Source organism: Vidua macroura, chromosome 8, assembly GCF_024509145.1.
Source record: "Vidua macroura isolate BioBank_ID:100142 chromosome 8, ASM2450914v1, whole genome shotgun sequence".
NCBI lineage: Eukaryota > Metazoa > Chordata > Aves > Passeriformes > Viduidae > Vidua > Vidua macroura.
Window position 1 is genome coordinate 13,087,972 of NC_071578.1, and position 17,398 is coordinate 13,105,369.

Consider the following 17,398-nt stretch of genomic DNA (forward strand, 5'->3'; position numbering starts at 1 on the left):
CTCACAGTAGGCACGGTAGTAGAGACTGGCCTCCACCTCATCACAACCTTCTTCAGGGTTTGTAAAGAGCAGCGAGGTCCCCCCTGAGCCTCCTCTTCCCCAAAGAGCATGTACCAAGCTGCACAATGACTTAGCAGAAACAAAAATATATACATAGCTGCTTGGGCAGGTGTGGTAGTAATCCAGCAAATATCCTGTCTCTGGTCTTAGTAATCACAGACTTACATTTCTCTCCCACAAAATTAATTTCCATTCATCCTGTGTATTTCAGAAAATAGGGACTATCATTGTCCATTATAATTTAAGATCTCTCCGTGGCCCTTTCTCTCAAAGAAGCAACTCCTATGTTCAGCATATGCATCACCTTCCGTCTCTTACTGCAACAGCTGCTTCCATTAAGCTATTCTCAAATTTCACCAGGGGAAATTTCACCACGAAAAATTGAGGCAAAAGCCAATTGCTGTGTACAGAAAGGTATTATTGCAGCCTATTACTTTCCAATGTTTTTGCACATTAGACTTACTAGGAGCTTCTTAAGCAGGTAATTTTTAAAAATTCCTAGAAGTCAGACAACTAATTGTAATCAACATGGTATGTAATTAAAGAGTGATTTGTAGGTATTTAGCTTCAGCTATTGAGATCACCTGCAGCAGAGCAAGGCATAAGGCACTAATCAAAGAATCATTTAGTTTGGAAAAGACCTCTAAGATCACGGAATCAGTAAGCAACCCAAAGGAGCTGCACTAGTGCTGCCATTGTGCTGGGTGATGATGAGCTGACCTTGCAGAAGGAGTCATCCATTTAAAACTCCTGTGGAGATTTCTGTCTGTAAAGGTCCACCACAGTGCAGGTGCTTACAATAAGGTAGTGCTGATGGGAGCCACTGATACGGCTTCTTACTTAATTACTATCTGGATGAGCTGTGAGTACAAATACCAGCTTAGTTGTGGCTGAGTGTGAGTAGAAAGCTTGGGGGAAGTGGTACTAAGAGAAAGGGTTTGTTTCTGTTGTGTTTGGTGGGGGGTTCTTTTCTATGTTAGTCTGTTACTTTGAAGGTTACAGTTCTTTAAGTTTTGCTGACTTGAGAAAGAACCTGAAGTTTTGGTAAGTTTGGAGGTTTTTCAATGCTGGCTTTATGTGCTGGTTTTAGCTGCTTATTTACCTGTGTCCTTTTCCCTGCCTGGGCATGTAATGTAATTGCTGAAGGAATGAGCCTCCTGTTGCCATCTTAAGGTATAAGGGCACGTTCAGGCAAGTTTTGGTGCCTTAGTTACCACAGGAAAAACTTCCATTAGATCTAATGTGGTATCTTAGGGCACCTGTGTCCCTAAGGTACTTCAGTGAAAAAGATCCTGTGGAAAGAAACCTGCTTTCTTAGGATTAGGTTGTGTAGCCTACTGTTCCTTGGGTAAGTGAAGGCATTCTCCTGGTTTTCTTTTCTCCACATGTGAGTATATGTGTGCCAAGCAAATCTTTCTGTGTTCTTCACTTATAGACTGGGCTGTTTTGCAATGTTTCTGCATTTATGCACTACCTTAAGTGTTTGCAGTAGCAGAGCAGTGTATGACTGAGGTGTTCTGTATTTTGCCTGGCTTCTTAAAAACATAAATCCCTTTGGAGGTGGTGCCCTTTTCATATCTGCTGTTTGATCATGTGGGTGCCAGTCCATGTACAGTAGTATAACTTGGTTGCAATATTGACTCATGCCAGTGCTCTACTCTGTAATATTCCTAGCACCACCTGCTTGTGAAAGATACTAATGTAAGTTGTTATTGTTGTGTGATGAGAGGCTTTAAACACTTTAATTTGGAAAAAATGACACAGAAAGGCCTTTGAGTAATTGTATTCCTGGAAACACAAGATTGTCTTTTGATTCCTATTTTTAAAAATCAATATTATTTGTAAGCTATGTTCTATATTGTCTAAAGACCATAACAGAAGGTAGTTGGTTGCTTTTTTTTTAAAGTTATAACCAAGTTGTAGATCAGCACATGCTGCAGCTGTCTACCTTGGGGATGCAATAAGAGTAGTATTCCCATGGGTAATTCTAGCTCAGATGTTTGAACTTACACTAGAAATGCAGTGTGTGTTGCTTTTGTAACAGAAAACCCCCTTATATGCCAGAGGGGTATGTTGTATATAATACAGCCTCAAAGAGTGGATAATCTTTCCTGCCCTGTCCTACTGTTTAGGGGTTGACACTCTGGGAAGACATAGTGCACAAGAACACACCTTCTGCACTTCTTCATAGCCATCCTCAGTGCAGGATACGTGAGAATAGGATGTAAGCTCTAAATAGGATGTATTTAAAGAACAAAGAGCTAAAATGCAAATAGTTTTCTGTGACACTGGTGTTTATCAACAGAGGAAATCCACTGTGGGCACAACCTCTCTCTGGAGAACCAGGCTATGTGATCTGTTAACTCCTTTGCAGGATATCAGGAGACTCTCCCAAGAGCACTTCAAGGACAAAGACTTGTAACCAAGCAGCTGTGAGAGTAGGATGCTGTGGAAGTACAAAACACGTTGCTCTGTTATGCAAACTGTCTTTGTAAGATAAGAAAGTGCTGGTAGGTAACTGGAGCTGGGCATGGGAATTAAGGCTGGAATTGAATGATTTGTCTTGGAGTGTGTAAAGTAAACAATATATAACCAGGAGGAACCAGATAATTATGGAATGTCTGAAGCAGCTCTTGCAGGGTAAAACCTTTCAAGGCCACCTGTACCATATCAGTAATACCATGTAAGGCTGAGATTACCAAGGTAACAATATCAGAATTTTCAGGCTTAATTATGGATGTGCAAAACTGAGGAAGAAATTATCTGGGTGGACTGGCTGTTTGGGAGGAGACTGAGGTATGGGAAGCATGAATGTGGCAGAAAAAGTGGATCCTGGAATAAGAAAACGTATAAAATGAGATAAAGGTGCGATCAGCTGACTGAAGGATTGCAGGTATCTGGATGATAGTGAATCCTGAGGACCCAAGCTCATAGGAATGCTGAAGTGATGCTCCTTGAACAACCTGCTGGACTCTACATCAGGTGTATGCTGGAAAGAATTGTTGTGGGAGGGCAGAGCAAAGTGGGGTAGATGTGCATCCTAGTGCTAAAGTGGTGTGGGAGGGAAGGGTGATTCAACAGCATCATGTGTGGTTCATAAGACTTGATTAGTAGCTTCATGGCTGTGTGCAAAGTGATATAAATAGCCATGAGATGCTACTGGTGCATTAACGAGGTTATTGGTCATTTAGTTGACTTACTGGTGTGCTTGATATAATTAGTGCCCTGAGTCTTTTCTCTCAACACTGTAATATGAAGGGGAATAGCTGGGCAGAAGTCACAGCTGGGGGCTCAACTAGGACCTCCTAATTTGGAAGCTTGAGCTAACTCATACTGAGATCTTTGAAGAATGTGTGTGGATGGAGATGATGGGTATCAGATGAACTCTTGAGTGAGTGGAGGAGCAGGTCTGTGCAGGTTGTGTTTTAACATGGAGGGGATCCTTAGGACTGAATGCTATGAAATACACATTAAAATATGCTCAACTAAAGAAAAAAATAATAGTGTCTAGATACAGAGCTGCATCTGGGAAAGGGTTTAAATGAGGAAAAACATGGTAGCTGGGATACTGAGACATGGGACACAGATTTGAACCTCAGGTGAAGAAGATATCTGATGTAAAGGGTGCCTGCAGTGGTTACTGGGAAGATGAGAATGGTGGTGGTGGAAGCTTTAAAAACACAGAAGAAGTTAGGCTAAGCCAAAAGGAGAACGTGTCAGAAAAAGAGAAACTGTGGAGTATATCCAAAATGTATCCTCTGGTGGGTGCAGCAGATGCATATCCAGGTATCAGCATCACCTTGGCAGCAAGCAGGGATGTTTTCTAGAGCCTTGCCTGCTGATGCAGTCACCCTATGGTGACACACATCATGTTTTATTCTTGGTGGCACAGCTGTTCCAGAGCTGCTGTGTTATCCAGCAGCTGCAGGCAGTGTAGGAGTGGCTGCTCTAAACCTCTCTCTCACCACTGAGTTGCATTTTGACTGCTATTTGAGCAGAGTTATGCAGGGAGGTGGTTTTTGGATAACAGCTGTCAAGTAAAGACTTGCTCTGCAATGACTTGGCCTTTTCCTGGTGTTTTGATTTCATACAAAGTCTGGCCTTTGTGCAGACCCTAGAAACAAATGCCAGACCCACACTAGACTTCAGTGCTTTCTGGGAATGTTGCTTTGAATAGCTGAAATGGATCTACTCCCTTTTCAAAGGGCCTCTATAAGGGGAGACTGGCTGTAATAGGCATTAGCTGCTATTTCCAGAGTTACCAATGCCAGCTGGAGCTCTTTTCTTCATGGTGCACTAGTAACAGCAGGGTAAGACTGGTGTCTTCTGGCTTCAGAAGTTAAATTCTCCCCCTTGGCTGAGCTGAAGGGATTGTTTGTGGAGCTCTTATATCAGCTGTGCTTGTGGTATTCTTCCAGTTGGCTTGGGCTGCTGTAAGAATTTGGGCAGTGAAGTAATTCCTGATAGAAAGGTCCCTCCTGTGGGGTGAGGGGAAACAGGGTCAGAGTCCCAGCACTGCTGGGGGAGCTCCTCAGACTGGATTTGTGATGTGAGGAGGCTTATTCTCTACAGCATTGATTTGTATTCCTGTTAATCACTGCTGTCTGCTGGTACCTTGAACTAGGTGTGATGCAGTAACCCCTTGTGCAAGTATTTAACACTTCTTGGAGTACTTTGCTGGGGCAGTATGGTTTTCTCTTGGAGAGTGTAGCAAAATGTGGTGATATTTTATGTTTGGGGGTGAGTGGGTTTGTGTTCAAAATTCAAGGTTTTCCATTATTTAGCAGCACTAGCATGGGAATCTGGTCCTCTGGATAAAAACTAAGGCCTGAAAAGGCCCAGCTTTTAATGAGCTATTGCATTTTCCTTTAATTCTTGTGTTGTTGCCAGGCATGTCTGGCTAAGAGAAAGTGTCCCTTTTGGGAAGGCAGCCAAGTGCCTGTGTCCTAAGGATCAGTACTGCTGGTGGAGGATCAAAGTTATTGTGTGGTTTTTTGTACTGCTTTCCCACCTCCCCAAGAAGTACTTGGGAGTCTTCTCCTGGATGAGTTTTACTGAAAAGACTTCAAACCAAGCATGACCTTAAGTTGGCAATAAAGGGATAGAAGTGATGAGGAAAATATGAAACTGCTTTGTCTTTATCTTCTCCCACGCACTATCTCCAGCTACCAGGATGCTGGGTAAGTGTGTGGGACTGATACTAGGCTGATGGAAGACAAACCTTGGATGACTAAAAACATTCAGTTTTAACCTCTCACTTTAAGCAGTCCTTGGAGTTTTGGAGTTTTTTTTTTAAAAAGTCTTTACCAAAGCTTTGTCAGGTGGCTACAATTTTGCAGACTCTGCTCAAAATGGGGAGACTAACTGGAAATAACTCATAACTTCTTCATCCTCTTGGCTGGGGGAAATTGGTGCTTTTGCAGTATTCATCCCTATACCCTTGGGAGTTGTTACAGAGTAATGGCAGGAGATCTGTGGCTTTTTGAGAGGTGGGGAGAGGAGGAGGTCAGGAAAAAAGCTAGAAAGAATAGTCTGAAAGCTTGAGTGCTGGAACAGAGGAAAGGGTAACTTAATGGTATCTTCATTTGCAAGCTGATCACAGGGCTCTGGAATGAGGCAAGAATAGTCTTGGTTGAGAGTTACAGTAAATTAGTCATGTCCTCTCCCATGGGCCCAGTGTCTCTACAGTTGTGTTGGCTTGCAGCAGATTCCCTGAGGCAGTATCTAAACCCATCCAAACTGCTAGCCTGACCTGGGGACTCTGCTTCTGCTGGAAAGACGACTTGGTGAAACCAGTCTCTGCAGACGTGTAAGAAACTTGTATGAAGTTTCACATGTTGGGTATTGTGGCACACCTGCATGTTGGTACTGCCCATGATACAGTCAGGCTCACTTCAATCTCTCTCACAAAATGTGAGGTCTGGCATGGAATTGAATATTTACTTTCCTCTGTTTTCTGTAGCTCACAGTGGTCTCTTGTGTTCCACAAATACCTAAAAAGAAAGCTTACCAAATTCAAAGCTAGCTGAGGTGGTAGTAAAGCTCTACTGTCCTGAGATGTTCAGAAAAACCATCTGTATGGTCTTCTGTATTTTTAGCAGGTAATTTCTGCTGCTTTAGATACTAGGAAAGCCCTACCAGACTTGGGCATTTCTGTTTTAACTAGTGGTGGTTTCATCACCTGTAGTAACTGAGAGGACTGAAACAAAAGCTCCTCTTATCAAATGTCCTCTCTAGTTATTTATTGCAAACATTGCTTAGTTGCTCCATAGCAACTCTATGTGGAGCAACTGGTGTGAAGCACGCTTTGCTTGGCAGGCCTTTTTTGGGAGCTGTGGTGTCAGTCCCCTCAACCTCCACCAAGGTGTTTGAGGAGGGAAAAGCCCTGCCATATGACTGGGGCAGTGGGTAAGGGAATTGCTGGAGTCAGCTCTGGCAAGCCTGGGAATAGTCTGCAGTATCATGTTCTCACCAAGAAGAGATGACAATCTTATGTTAGTTTTCTGTGACCATCTTTGGAGTTTTCTCTCCTTTTTATAGTGCCTAGTATCTCATTCAGCACCAGCCAAGTGGGATCTGAACCCTTTTCCAGCAAGGTCAAAACTGCTGGAGAGGCTTAAAAGGAGAGGCTGCCTTGTCTCTTGCTGTGACCTTTCTTACTTTGTTGGCCTCTTGTTGTTCCCTGCTGCCAACCACTGTTCCCAGTGCCCTGGCATGGGCAGGCTTGGCTCCCAGGCACATTCTGCTGTCTGCTCATCCAGGTTTTCATCTGTGCCACCAATACCTGGCATGCATTGATGGATGTCAGTGACTCTCAGGACCAGGCAAGTATTTAGCAGAGTTCAGCTCAGATTTTGCCTGTTCCTGCTCAGAGCATTCAAGTGCTGGACAACAGATGTGATTTTTTTTTTTTTTTAAATTTTTCCCCCCCAGGGTATAACAGAGCTTGAAAGTGGAGTAAAGGAGGATGGTAGTTGGAAGAAACAGATCAGCTAGGATCCCCTCTCCCTTTCTGGTTCTGTAGTTGCTCCTGAAGAGTTGGAGGCTGTCAGATATTTACTTCCAAGACCAGGCCAGCCTCCAACTGTACCAGGCTGTACTTCTCAAGTACCAGGCTGCTGGTACTGGAGAAACAAGAGAAGTAGAAGCAGGTGGATCATAGTATGGTTTGAGTTGGAAAGGACTTAAAGATCATCCAATTCTAACTTCTCTGCCATGGGCAGGGGTACCTTCCACTAGACTAGAGCTCTCAGAGCCCCATCAAGTCTCACCTGGAATGCTTCTAGGGATTGGACATACATAGCTTCTCTGGGCATCCTGCTCTGGTGTCTCACCACTCTCACAATAAAGAATTTTAATTTCTAATATTCAATTTGAATTCACTCCATTAGCTTAAAACTATTCCCCCTTGTCCTATCACTGCTTGCCCTTGTGAAAATTCCCTTGCCAGCCTTCTTGGAGACCCCCTTTAGGTACTGGAAGGTGCTATAAGGTTGCCTTGGGAAGAGGAAGGGGAGAAGAAACTGGGGATTGGACTCCTTCCTCAAGTGCTACCACTTGATGTTGGTGTTTGGAGTTGGTTTTCTTAAGCATCTGGCTTTTGATGCCGTCCAGCCATCAGATGGCCTGACAAATGATCACCTTCTGGGCAAACCCTGTTTTCCCTGAAGCAGTGTCTGCTTTTACTTCCTGGTAAGTGAGGGACAGAGTCGGGCAAGCTGGTACTGGTGTTCTCAAAGCTCTCTTCTGCTATACACGTGGATTTTTCATGCCGTAGCTCAGCCTGAAGGTCAGTATGAACAACAGGCAATTGTGTAATGGTGGGGTAAACTGCACTGTCAGCCCCTGGGAGCATCAGGGTGCAGCTCTGCAGGAGCATTGTGCCTCCTGCATAGCAAAACCTTGTTGCAACACACCCAAGCATTCAGAGCAGCGCTGGGCTGTGCAAGCCAGGAGCTGGGGCTCGGTGCCTCTGCAGGTAAGGCTGTGTCTGGGCAGTCTGAGAGCTCTGTGCTTGGGAGCAGGCAGGGACAGGGCAGCACCAGGCAGCTGTGCAGTGGAGCCTGGCAGAGGCCACCCAGTCAAGGCTTGCCCTGACAGGTTTGCAAACTTCCTCTGGGGCTGTGAAATCTTGTGTAGGCTGTCAACACACTCCTCCTGGGTGATGTGCTTCCAGGGAAATGTATTTGTTTCTGTGGTAGGGCATGTGATAATGCTGCCCTGAAGCGCTTCTAGCCCTGCTTAATCCTCATCTTGTTCCCCCTTCTTATCTGTTCAGTTTACTTCCTCTTGTGGGTCATCCTGCCTAGCTGAGCCACCAGCTTGTTCCACTTATCTTCCTTCAGTGTAAAATCAAAACAATTAGTAGCTGTGCTCAGGCTGCCTTGTGATAAACCCCCAGTGATTTAGATGGCCTGTCAGTCCTTCTCCTTGCAGCTGCCCGGAAGACCTGGGAGCAATGATGCTGACAGCCAAGATGCAGGGTGCTACCGAAGCTTTTGAGCAAGAGCTGGTCATCAACTAGATATGAACACCTTCTCCAAGGTTGTCCTTAACTGGCTTGGAGCCGCACACTGACCCAGCAGAAGGAGCGTAAGCTGGGCTTGCTTTGTTTCATATGATGGATGCAATAGCTGCACACTCTCTGTGCAGACCACTTTCTCTGAAATACAAGCACTTCACAGAAGTGTGGATCTCAATAGGGATGCATGGATGAGCTCTTTAAAGAGATGCTGAGACTGGTTTTCAAGATGAGATCATTTATTCCATGTGCCCACTTCATGCTGCCATTGATATATAACACTCCTTTGGATGTTTGTGGTCATTCTGAGCAATTTAGGCAAGTAGATTGTGAACTTTGTTTAATTTCCTCCTGTCTGGGGGGGGGTGATGGTTGTGATGGGCTTTGTCTCCAAGGCTGCAAGTCTTGTTTAAGGGTGCTGCTTGGTCTTGACTGAATACTCCAGTGCTGTTCCCTGTGCAGGATGAAGGCTTCTAGCCCTGAACCCATAGTGAAAGTAGGCTTGAGGTAGTTAGTGTACATTATGAACCTCTAGGAAAAGGAGAAACTTGTGCTAGCTAAAAAGAAAAACCTGCATTTTGCAGTACCCAGCATTGGTTGTGTCAGGCAACTCTCAGGTGACAGTTGAACTTTCATCTCTCTTTCTTTGTTAACACCTGTGGGAGAGGCAACTCTAGTTAAGACAAGAAGAGCCCACAGGATTTGAACTCCGTGGAAAAAAAAAATCCAGTTTGCTGCCTTTAGTTCTATGCATGGTCTTTTCCTGTCTCTGATAGCAAACTTCTAAAAAAAAAAAAAAAACAACAAAAAAACAACACTATGTTGTATACAGTTTCCTTTCTGGCCCTAGGGGAGAGGATAATGAGTCATAGGAGGACATTGCTTCGTGCCCTGGAGGGTGCTTGGATATCTGCCAAGGGCAGGCTAGGAGAAAATTCAGCTGTAGGTCAGCACTGCTCAAGGTAAATGCACACTTAAACGTGAATGGTAATTAGCGAGACCAAAAAGAGAAACCTGTACATGGGAACTCATCAGAGGAAGTGTAGATGTGCCTGGATTTTGCTCTAGAAATAAACAAAAGGTGCAGCTCTTGTTTGCTTATCAGAGTAACAGCAGGGCTTTGGGAGGATGGGGAGAGAGTCAAGGACAGCTGAAGATCTTTTTATTTGTTTAAGATTTCCTTGTCTGGGCAGGATGGCAGTTGACATGACTGCAGCAGGGTTGGGCTCTGTTGCCTCTTTCCTTTCTTTGCCTGCTTGCTTTGTTTCTTTCCCTTGTGCCTGCCTTCCCCATTTTCATGCCTACTCAAGGGCCTTCAGCTTCTTGCTGCCTCCCAGTACTGCAGACACAAGTCATGAGGATATGAGGTTGACTTTTCTGCCCTCAGTGGTCTTTGTCAACTTGTTCTCATCTCTGCAACTCGGAGATGTATGGGTTAAATGATGTCTTGCAGAAGAGCTAACTTGGCAGTCACTGGCAACGTGGTTCACTTGTTCTTGGTAGGTTACTGGCCCTGCAAGCTGTGGGGAGCTTCTTGTATTAATTATTAATTAGTTGGTATGCTTACAGTGTTAAGTGTATCTCCTTATTCACCCTGAAATGTATATAACCAATATAAATTTATTCTCTTCCCCTTCTGTCCTCACAGCTTTTGAGACTTAGCAACTGCTCCAGAAGTGCCCCCTGTGTAAAACCCCAGGCTCTTGTACAATGTACCAATCCAGCTTTGTGCCACGGGAATATTACCCAGCCATGATCTCACCTTCTGCCTACACATACCCACCTCTGCGGCCTGGGAGAGCAGAAGACATGTCCAGATCTGTGATGTTCCCTCCCATCCACATGCACAACTTCTACAGTCGACCCATCACCTTTGTGGTGGACCGGAACAGCTACCCTGACTTTGCAGGAGGTCAGGTGGAATATCATCATCTTTACAGTGCCTCCAATCCCTATATCTATCCATACCACACCTGGCACTTCCCTCCCATGGTCCCTATCCCTCTCTACAATCCCTATGCAAACTACCATCCCTATGCTACCTGCCAGAGGTCAGATCAGTATCGAGATACGTGGCCAGAAGGCTTCACAATGAGAGGGGAGCTTCAATGGGGGAAGCTTGGAAAGGTGTTTGGGCCAAGGAAAGACCTCCCAGAATTTGTGAAGGATGATCTCCGGAGGGTTTATGGCACCTACCCTCGGACCAATGTTTCCATATCCTATCGGAAAGGAGAGTTCTTGGTCAAGGGAGACCCCAAGATAGAAGACCAGGAATATGCAGTGGAGAAAAAAGTCATCCAGCAGGCTGTGACCCCCAGTGCCAGTGAGGCAGATGACAGCAGTGAGGACCGGAACCGTAAGAAGAAAAAGAAACTGAGACATTGAGGTAGTCAGATACCCAATGGACTGATGCTCCAGTACCCTCATGGGAGCCAGTTGGCAGCTGGTTTTGGTGTGGTTGGCAAATAACACAAGCAATGGATGCCACCATTCTTGTTGATTTCTTTTAATTGCTCCCCATTTGCCGCAACCTTGTGGCAGATTTACCCTTTTTGATGCAAAATGCCCATCCTGTGAAGAAACCACGTGGCACTTTACTGTGGGATCAGCTCACTGGTCCTGGTTTTGAAATGAATATTTGATTTCCACAGGTTTGGTTGACTGGTCACAGCCTGGTGGGGGATCTCCAAACTGCAGCCCTTGATCAGAGGAATGGGCCTCTTCCTACCTTGTCCAGGGGAAGGGCCTGTAAGCTGGCTCTCTTTCTGGAGAGATAAAAGCTGAATTTCCTTCAGGCTGAGGGCAGTGCAGGTCCCAGCGGACACAGGGGTTCTTGACCACACTAAAGAACAATTGTCTGCATGTCTTGTCACTGCTGTTTATGACCATATCATTGTGCTTTATCACCACATGAGGCCTGTATACAGCACTTCCCTACACTCTGGTGTCCCTATCCTCTTACACTTGATAATGTGGTGCTCAGTACTCCTGGCCACATGTCCTTATTGAAGCTCCTATTGAGGCCCTGCTCTGGGTCTGACTTGGCTCTGTTTCGAGGTGCTGGCTCCCCAGTGAGGTTACTGGAGTTGTATGAACCACAGCACTTCCATAGCTTGGTAGTTGTACTGGAAGAGCTGTGCTGAAGCCTGGAGGGCTGGGAGGGGCTGGGTCTGACTTACTTGCAAACTTCTGTACCTTTTAAATGAATATAAATAATAAAAAAAATGCAAATGCTTATATTTCTGATTCTTAACTACTTAACATCAGTCTCTTTTGTGAACAACTTACAGTCAGGTCTAGCACCTTTCTGTGAAGTTAGGGATGGCTTCTGCTATGGTTCATGCCCAGCCATGGTGCCTTGTCCTACTTGGCAGTACCCTGCCTTGCCCTAGCTTGTTTTCTGTCAGCTTCTCTAGGGACCAGCAGGAACTTTATGAGCATACAGGAGAAACAGGGGACCTTCTGTCTCCCTGTAGTTTCCTATTCTCTCCCTGACCTCACACATGGGAGGTAATGGGATGTTATCCACCTGCATAGCAAAGGAAAGACTGTAAGGGTGAACTTGGAGGCCTTTGGTTGTTCTGAATTGCTATAAACTGAGAGCAAGTGGATTTTTTTTTTTTTTTTGCTAGTGCAACAGGTTTTGTTTAACCAATTGCCAAAATGTCTTGGCGACTGTCTGCATTTCCCCTTCCCCATTCAGCTTCTTGGAAATGTGTTAACTCTGCTGCCAGACAAAGCTGCAAGAGGGCTGAACCAGAAAAACTGCTGTAGAAACCTTGGACCAAACTGGTGCTCCTTGGCTGTGTTGCAAACAGTGGCAGTGGGACTTGCTGAATGGGCTAGAAAAGGCTGCCATTAATGACTACTGGCTAATCAGTTGTGGTTTTGGTTACCTAGTATAGGAAAAAGGCAGTAGCTCCTGCTGGGTTGGTTGTTTCTTTATTGAGGTTTTTTTAATCTCTTCCTGGGCTGAGCAGGCTCTCCTGCCTAGTTAGGGATGTGCAGTTAAATGCCTGCATTGGTGGTGCACTCCCTGTCCTTCCAGCAGCAGCTCCTTTGGGCAGTAAACCCAAAGTTCATGCATTGCATCCTTGTGCAGTGGTTCAACACCTCAGCAGGATGTGGGAAGGAGTTTCTTCCCCATCCACTGGAGTTGTGGGACACAGCTGAGCTGTCAGAACTGGATGCTGCCTGCCATGGGCAGGGGCTGCTTTAGGTGAGATCCTGGAAGAGGTGTAAATGAGCTCTTCTAGGCAAGGTAAGAAAAAGCATGGGTTTTACCATACAGTGATGTTGAAATGCTACATAAATTACAAGGAACTGTACAATAACTTAAATGCCATTCCTCCAGCTGTTAGGTTCCTGGTGGCAGCATGACACCATGTTAAAGTGAAAATGTCCCCAAACCTCATGAGGCACAGCCAGGCTCTCACAGAGATATGTGATGGATGGGTGAAAACAGAGCCTCTTGCCTACACAAATACTTTCTCTAAATATGTTGCTGCTGGGGTCATCTCCAAGGCCATGGGGAGACAGAGGGCATGACCCTTAACTTTACCCATCCTGTCCTGTTTATCTTCTCCAAAGTTTTGTTTGGTTTTGCTGCCTGGACTCTGAACAGGAGATTGCTGGGCACACCCAGGCTGTTGTTCTGACAATGTGTATTTTTAGCAGAGGCTCACAATTGCTTGCAGTACATCAGGAGGTAGTAATGTATTTATTTTCTCAAATGCTTCCAGAAAGAAGAAAACATTCTATAGTTGGTGTTTTTTTTCCCTTGGGGGAAGATGTGCCACAAACCTCTAGTTGCTCTCTGATAGCAGATATTTCTGTGGTAGCCATAAATCCCCTCCACCCCTAATCTGGTGTCTATGCAGGAGCAAAGATTTACATATTCCTTGTAGGAAGAGCTCACAGTTGCCTTTTCTTCCTGAAGGTTTGAGGCTCAGTTGCTGCCCAGCTGCAGAACTGAATCCATAGGGCATTTTGGAGGCTTCAACGCCTATGGAATTCAGTTCTCAGAGCCAAGCAGCCAGTGCGAGTCAGCTTCCCCTGGCTCCAGCCAGCTGTGTCTCCATCTGCAAGGGGGGAAAAAATAGCAAAGAGCTCATCATGTCTTTGACACAGGGCAGGCACTGAGCTGACACAGATTTTTGCAACTGGGAGCTGCCACAAGGAGAAGACTCTGGCACCTCTCATCCCAGAAACGGCACAGACAGACACAGCTTTCTTTGGAAACTTTGCTCAAGTTGGCTGGCTCTTTTTTTTTCCACTGCTTCAACAGATGCTGTTTGGAGTCACTGCAAAGTTTCAGGTCAGCCCTGAGCTCTGCAAACCTGCTAGAGCTGTAAGAGAAACACCATTTCTTTTACTTAGAGCTGGTATTGGCAGGTGTGTTGAGAATCCCCCTATGTATTTGCTCTGTGTGCAGGTGTCACATATCCCTTGGTCTAAACTGCTCTTCCTAAATGCTCTTTCCTCCATGTGAGTGTCTGAAAAGGGGCAAGCTGTGCCAGGGGGATGCTTAGTCTTGCAGGAGCAGCCCAGCACTTCCAGGCACTGACCCTCTGCTCCATTCATACTGAAACCAATGCCCACGGGAAATCCTTGAACTGGGAAGTGCCAGCTGAGGGGAATAGTTTGTGCAGCAGGTGCTACCGTGGGTGGACCATGAGGTGCAGGGGCTTTCTGCCCATTTGTAAGTGGGAAGGGACATGGGATAATTCTGTGTAAAATGAAGAGTGAAAGGCCTTTTCCAGATAACCCAGATGGAGACCAATCCCTCCCTGAGCTAACCTGGGACCTGCTGGTGCATCCCACAACTATACACATACCCTTTGCTGCCCACTGCCCCCGCCCTCTGGTTTGGGCTGCAGAGCTCACATGCGTGGAGAGGCAGACTTGAGGGACAGAGGGATCCCCCTGAACACCCACAGAGCTGCTGATGCTTTGAGCAGCCTCACCCCTCAGTAGATGTTCACTTTCAAACCTGGGGACTGAGCTAATGGCTGAAAAGCTTTTCCTTGACTCAGCAATAGCTTGGCACAGTTGTGATGACAGTGGCTCAGGCAGGAGTAAGCACCAGGAGAGGACTCCAGCCCTTTGCCTGTATGTCAGCAGAAGAGACGGGAAATGACACACGCCACTTTGGAGCACGGGCAAAGATTTCAGTGGGGGAAGCACTGAGCAACTGTTGCACGAGCAGTGAACTCTGCGATTGCTCAACTGCTGGCCCCAGGCTCTATTTTAATCCCTCTGCTGGGAATTACAGTTCAGTTGGGGCAGCATGAACTCACCATCCTGATGCATGTAGCAAAGCAGCCAAACCCTGTTGCAAAAGCTGAGGAATCCCAGGCTGAAAGTGCCAGCTCTGGTGTATCCCAGGGACCACGTGCAGCAGTACTGAAGGGGCAGCAGTGGAGGGAAATGGGGTAAAGCAGAGCTTACACCACAGTCTCCACCCTGCAGCAGGTGGTCAGGGTCAGAGAGGCAGTTCAGGGACCCAGCTGTGCACTGTGCCTGTTTTCAGATCATTGTGACTTGGCAGGGAGTTTTCAATAGCTCTGAGCTTCTCAAACTCTGAGCCTCCTCCCCCTCCTCTTACTCTGCAGGCAGCCACCTGTGCAATCAAGTGGGCAGGAAGGCAGCCTGCCAGAGACATTGCAGCCACATGGAAGCACCTGCCAGCCTGAAATGGTTGGTAGGATTGGGATGCTTTGGGGCTGCTTGCTGTCCATCTCATGCCCATAGGGGGGGGTTACCCTGCAGTCCCTGGCTATATGAGTGCATGGAAAACCTTTGTATTTCATTTTTTAAGATGTAAAACTCTCCTCTGAGGCATTTACCTCACATCATTAATGGATGTCTGCCATTCAAAGTGCCATCCATCTGCCTTCATCTCTCTGCTGCTCTAAGCAACCACTGCTTTCAGAAACTGAAAGGTGCAGGTCAAGGAAAAGCCTTCCTCCTCATCTTCCTCCATGGGCTGATTTGCAAAGAAAGGGGAAGGGTTTCAAACAGGCAGGTGAGCAGGGTGGGGGTCAACACCAACAAGCCTTCCCTGATGGTCCTCCTTCCCTTGCACCATGGCCCAGGGAGGTGATGTGGGTGCTGGGACTGAGTTGGACAGCCCAGCAGTCATCTGGCATGAATTCCCCCATGCCCTGTATCCCACCCTCCCCAGCTTGGGGCAGGGACAGCTCCAGCATGATACGTTTGGCATCCTACCTGTAGGTGCTGGGACTGGGGCACCCCATTGCCAAAATGCACCAGAAACAGTTTGATCCAAGTTCAATGGAAAATCCATGGGGGATGAGCTGGGAAAGAAATTATTCAAATACAAACTCAGACAAGCTCCAATTCTGATTTCTTTCTTGGCTGCTCCTGTAAGCAACGTGCCCATGGCATGGCATCCACAGCACACCACATGCTCTGCTTTTGCTCCTTGGTTTTCCTGACCCAGCTTTGTCCTGTGTTCCTTCACCTGGGCAGGGCCAGGGCTGGATTTGGCCCTGTGTATTTGGGATTATCCCAAGACCCTAGGGGGTCTGCACTGGAGCAGGCTGCCAGGTAATACCTGAAAGGGCAGGGATGAATGGAGATGTGGGAGCCACCTCAGTGATGGGTATTTTGCTGCTGTGAAGGTGCCCTGCCCTGGCTTGATCTTGTGCTTTCTGGAGGCTGTGTCAGGGTCAGGCTGCAGCACTGCACTGTGGGGTGACCATTGCCCCACCTCAGCCCCGGGGAGAGTTACATCAGGCCAGCTGCTACCTTTGCAGGTGAGAGTTTCATAGTCCCACTGCAACCTGCCTCCCCTGACCCTGGAGCTGGAGCCCTTGGCCAAAAGGTTGAGAGCTCCTCAAGGCTCCTGACCTCATCCCAAAATGATGGTGAGTCAAGAGACACTGCAGACAATCGGATGCCCAGGAGGACACTGCTGCTGTGGGGCTTTCTCTGTGGAGCACAGCAGAAATGGCCACATGAGCTGATTTCCCCATGGCAAGCCCCACTGGAGGCGATGGGAAGACACAGAGAAGCAGAAGCTCGCTCATGGCCAGCCCTGCTGCTGGAGAGCTGCGCCGCACCAGTTCAGCCCTGAGCTGCCACAGGCGTTGAGCTCTTTCTGGCTTTCTCTCTCCACTCTGTCCCTCCCGTGGGTCCATGGGACAGGCTGGAGCCGTGTCCTCTCCCTCGCTCCTGGGGGAGACAAAGCACAAACCACTGCTCCAGAGGGGACGTGACTCCCAGGCAGCTCCAGCGCCCAGAGGTTAATGATTTATTGTTTTATGTCTTTAAAAAAAAAACAGCAGCGCCCTCCTTTTGGCATTCCAGCTAATTATCCCAGGAGTTACTGATTAGCTAGGACGTGCCTGGGCCCAAGCAGCGGAGTCCTGTGGGCGCTGCACAGCCACCGGCACCGCGCTGACATGATGGCTGCAGCATTATTCCAGGGAGTTTCACTTTGTCTTCCCGGGAACGTGCCCCACACCGTTTAAAGTATGAGAAGCACGAGTCCGGTTTTGCAGGTTACTAAAAAAGCCGCGGATAGAAGTGAAGATGCTCATGCACACACACGGTGTCCGACACCTCCTGTCCCGCTTCCCGCAGCCGCGAGCGGGTGCGTTGCCATCAGCCGAGAGACGTCACCGCGTCCCCGCTGCTCGGCACGGCAGAGCCGCCCTCTGCAGCGCCCGGGCTGCGGCTCCTCGGGGGGAGCAGCAGCCAAGAAATCCCCTCATTCCAGCCACAGGGGTCCCCCCGCTCCGGCGCAATCCCTCCCTTGACCCCGGCACTCACCCGACAGCTCCGGCTCTC

The 17,398-nt window shown here is 47.3% G+C and overlaps 2 protein-coding genes across 5 annotated transcripts in view; one reads left to right on the forward strand and one right to left on the reverse strand.

Annotated features, from left to right (window-relative positions):
* Positions 1 to 17,398, reverse strand: part of MFSD13A (major facilitator superfamily domain containing 13A) — a 31,468-nt gene extending 14,070 nt beyond the window's left edge. The window contains exon 1 of the mRNA XM_053983243.1: positions 17,381 to 17,398. The gene's annotated coding sequence lies outside the window, so the exon portion shown is untranslated. The remainder of the gene's footprint in view (positions 1 to 17,380) is intronic.
* C8H10orf95 (chromosome 8 C10orf95 homolog) lies at positions 332 to 11,815 on the forward strand. 4 transcript variants are annotated; one of them, XM_053983246.1, is made up of 4 exons: positions 332 to 474; positions 2,435 to 2,570; positions 8,482 to 8,652; positions 10,230 to 11,815. In XM_053983246.1, exon 4 carries the CDS (start codon positions 10,292 to 10,294, stop codon positions 10,964 to 10,966), a length of 675 nt encoding a protein of 224 aa, XP_053839221.1. In that variant the 5' UTR covers positions 332 to 474; positions 2,435 to 2,570; positions 8,482 to 8,652; positions 10,230 to 10,291; the 3' UTR covers positions 10,967 to 11,815. The 4 variants fall into 4 exon arrangements, with proteins under 4 accessions (XP_053839221.1, XP_053839223.1, XP_053839220.1 ...); XM_053983248.1 differs by having other exon boundaries at positions 8,497 to 8,652; XM_053983245.1 differs by lacking the exon at positions 8,482 to 8,652 and having other exon boundaries at positions 333 to 474.

Excerpts from the sequence above, each read along its gene's own strand:
- C8H10orf95 (XM_053983246.1), top strand. The coding sequence starts at position 10,292 with ATGTACCAATCCAGCTTTGTGCCACGGGAATATTACCCAGCCATGATC.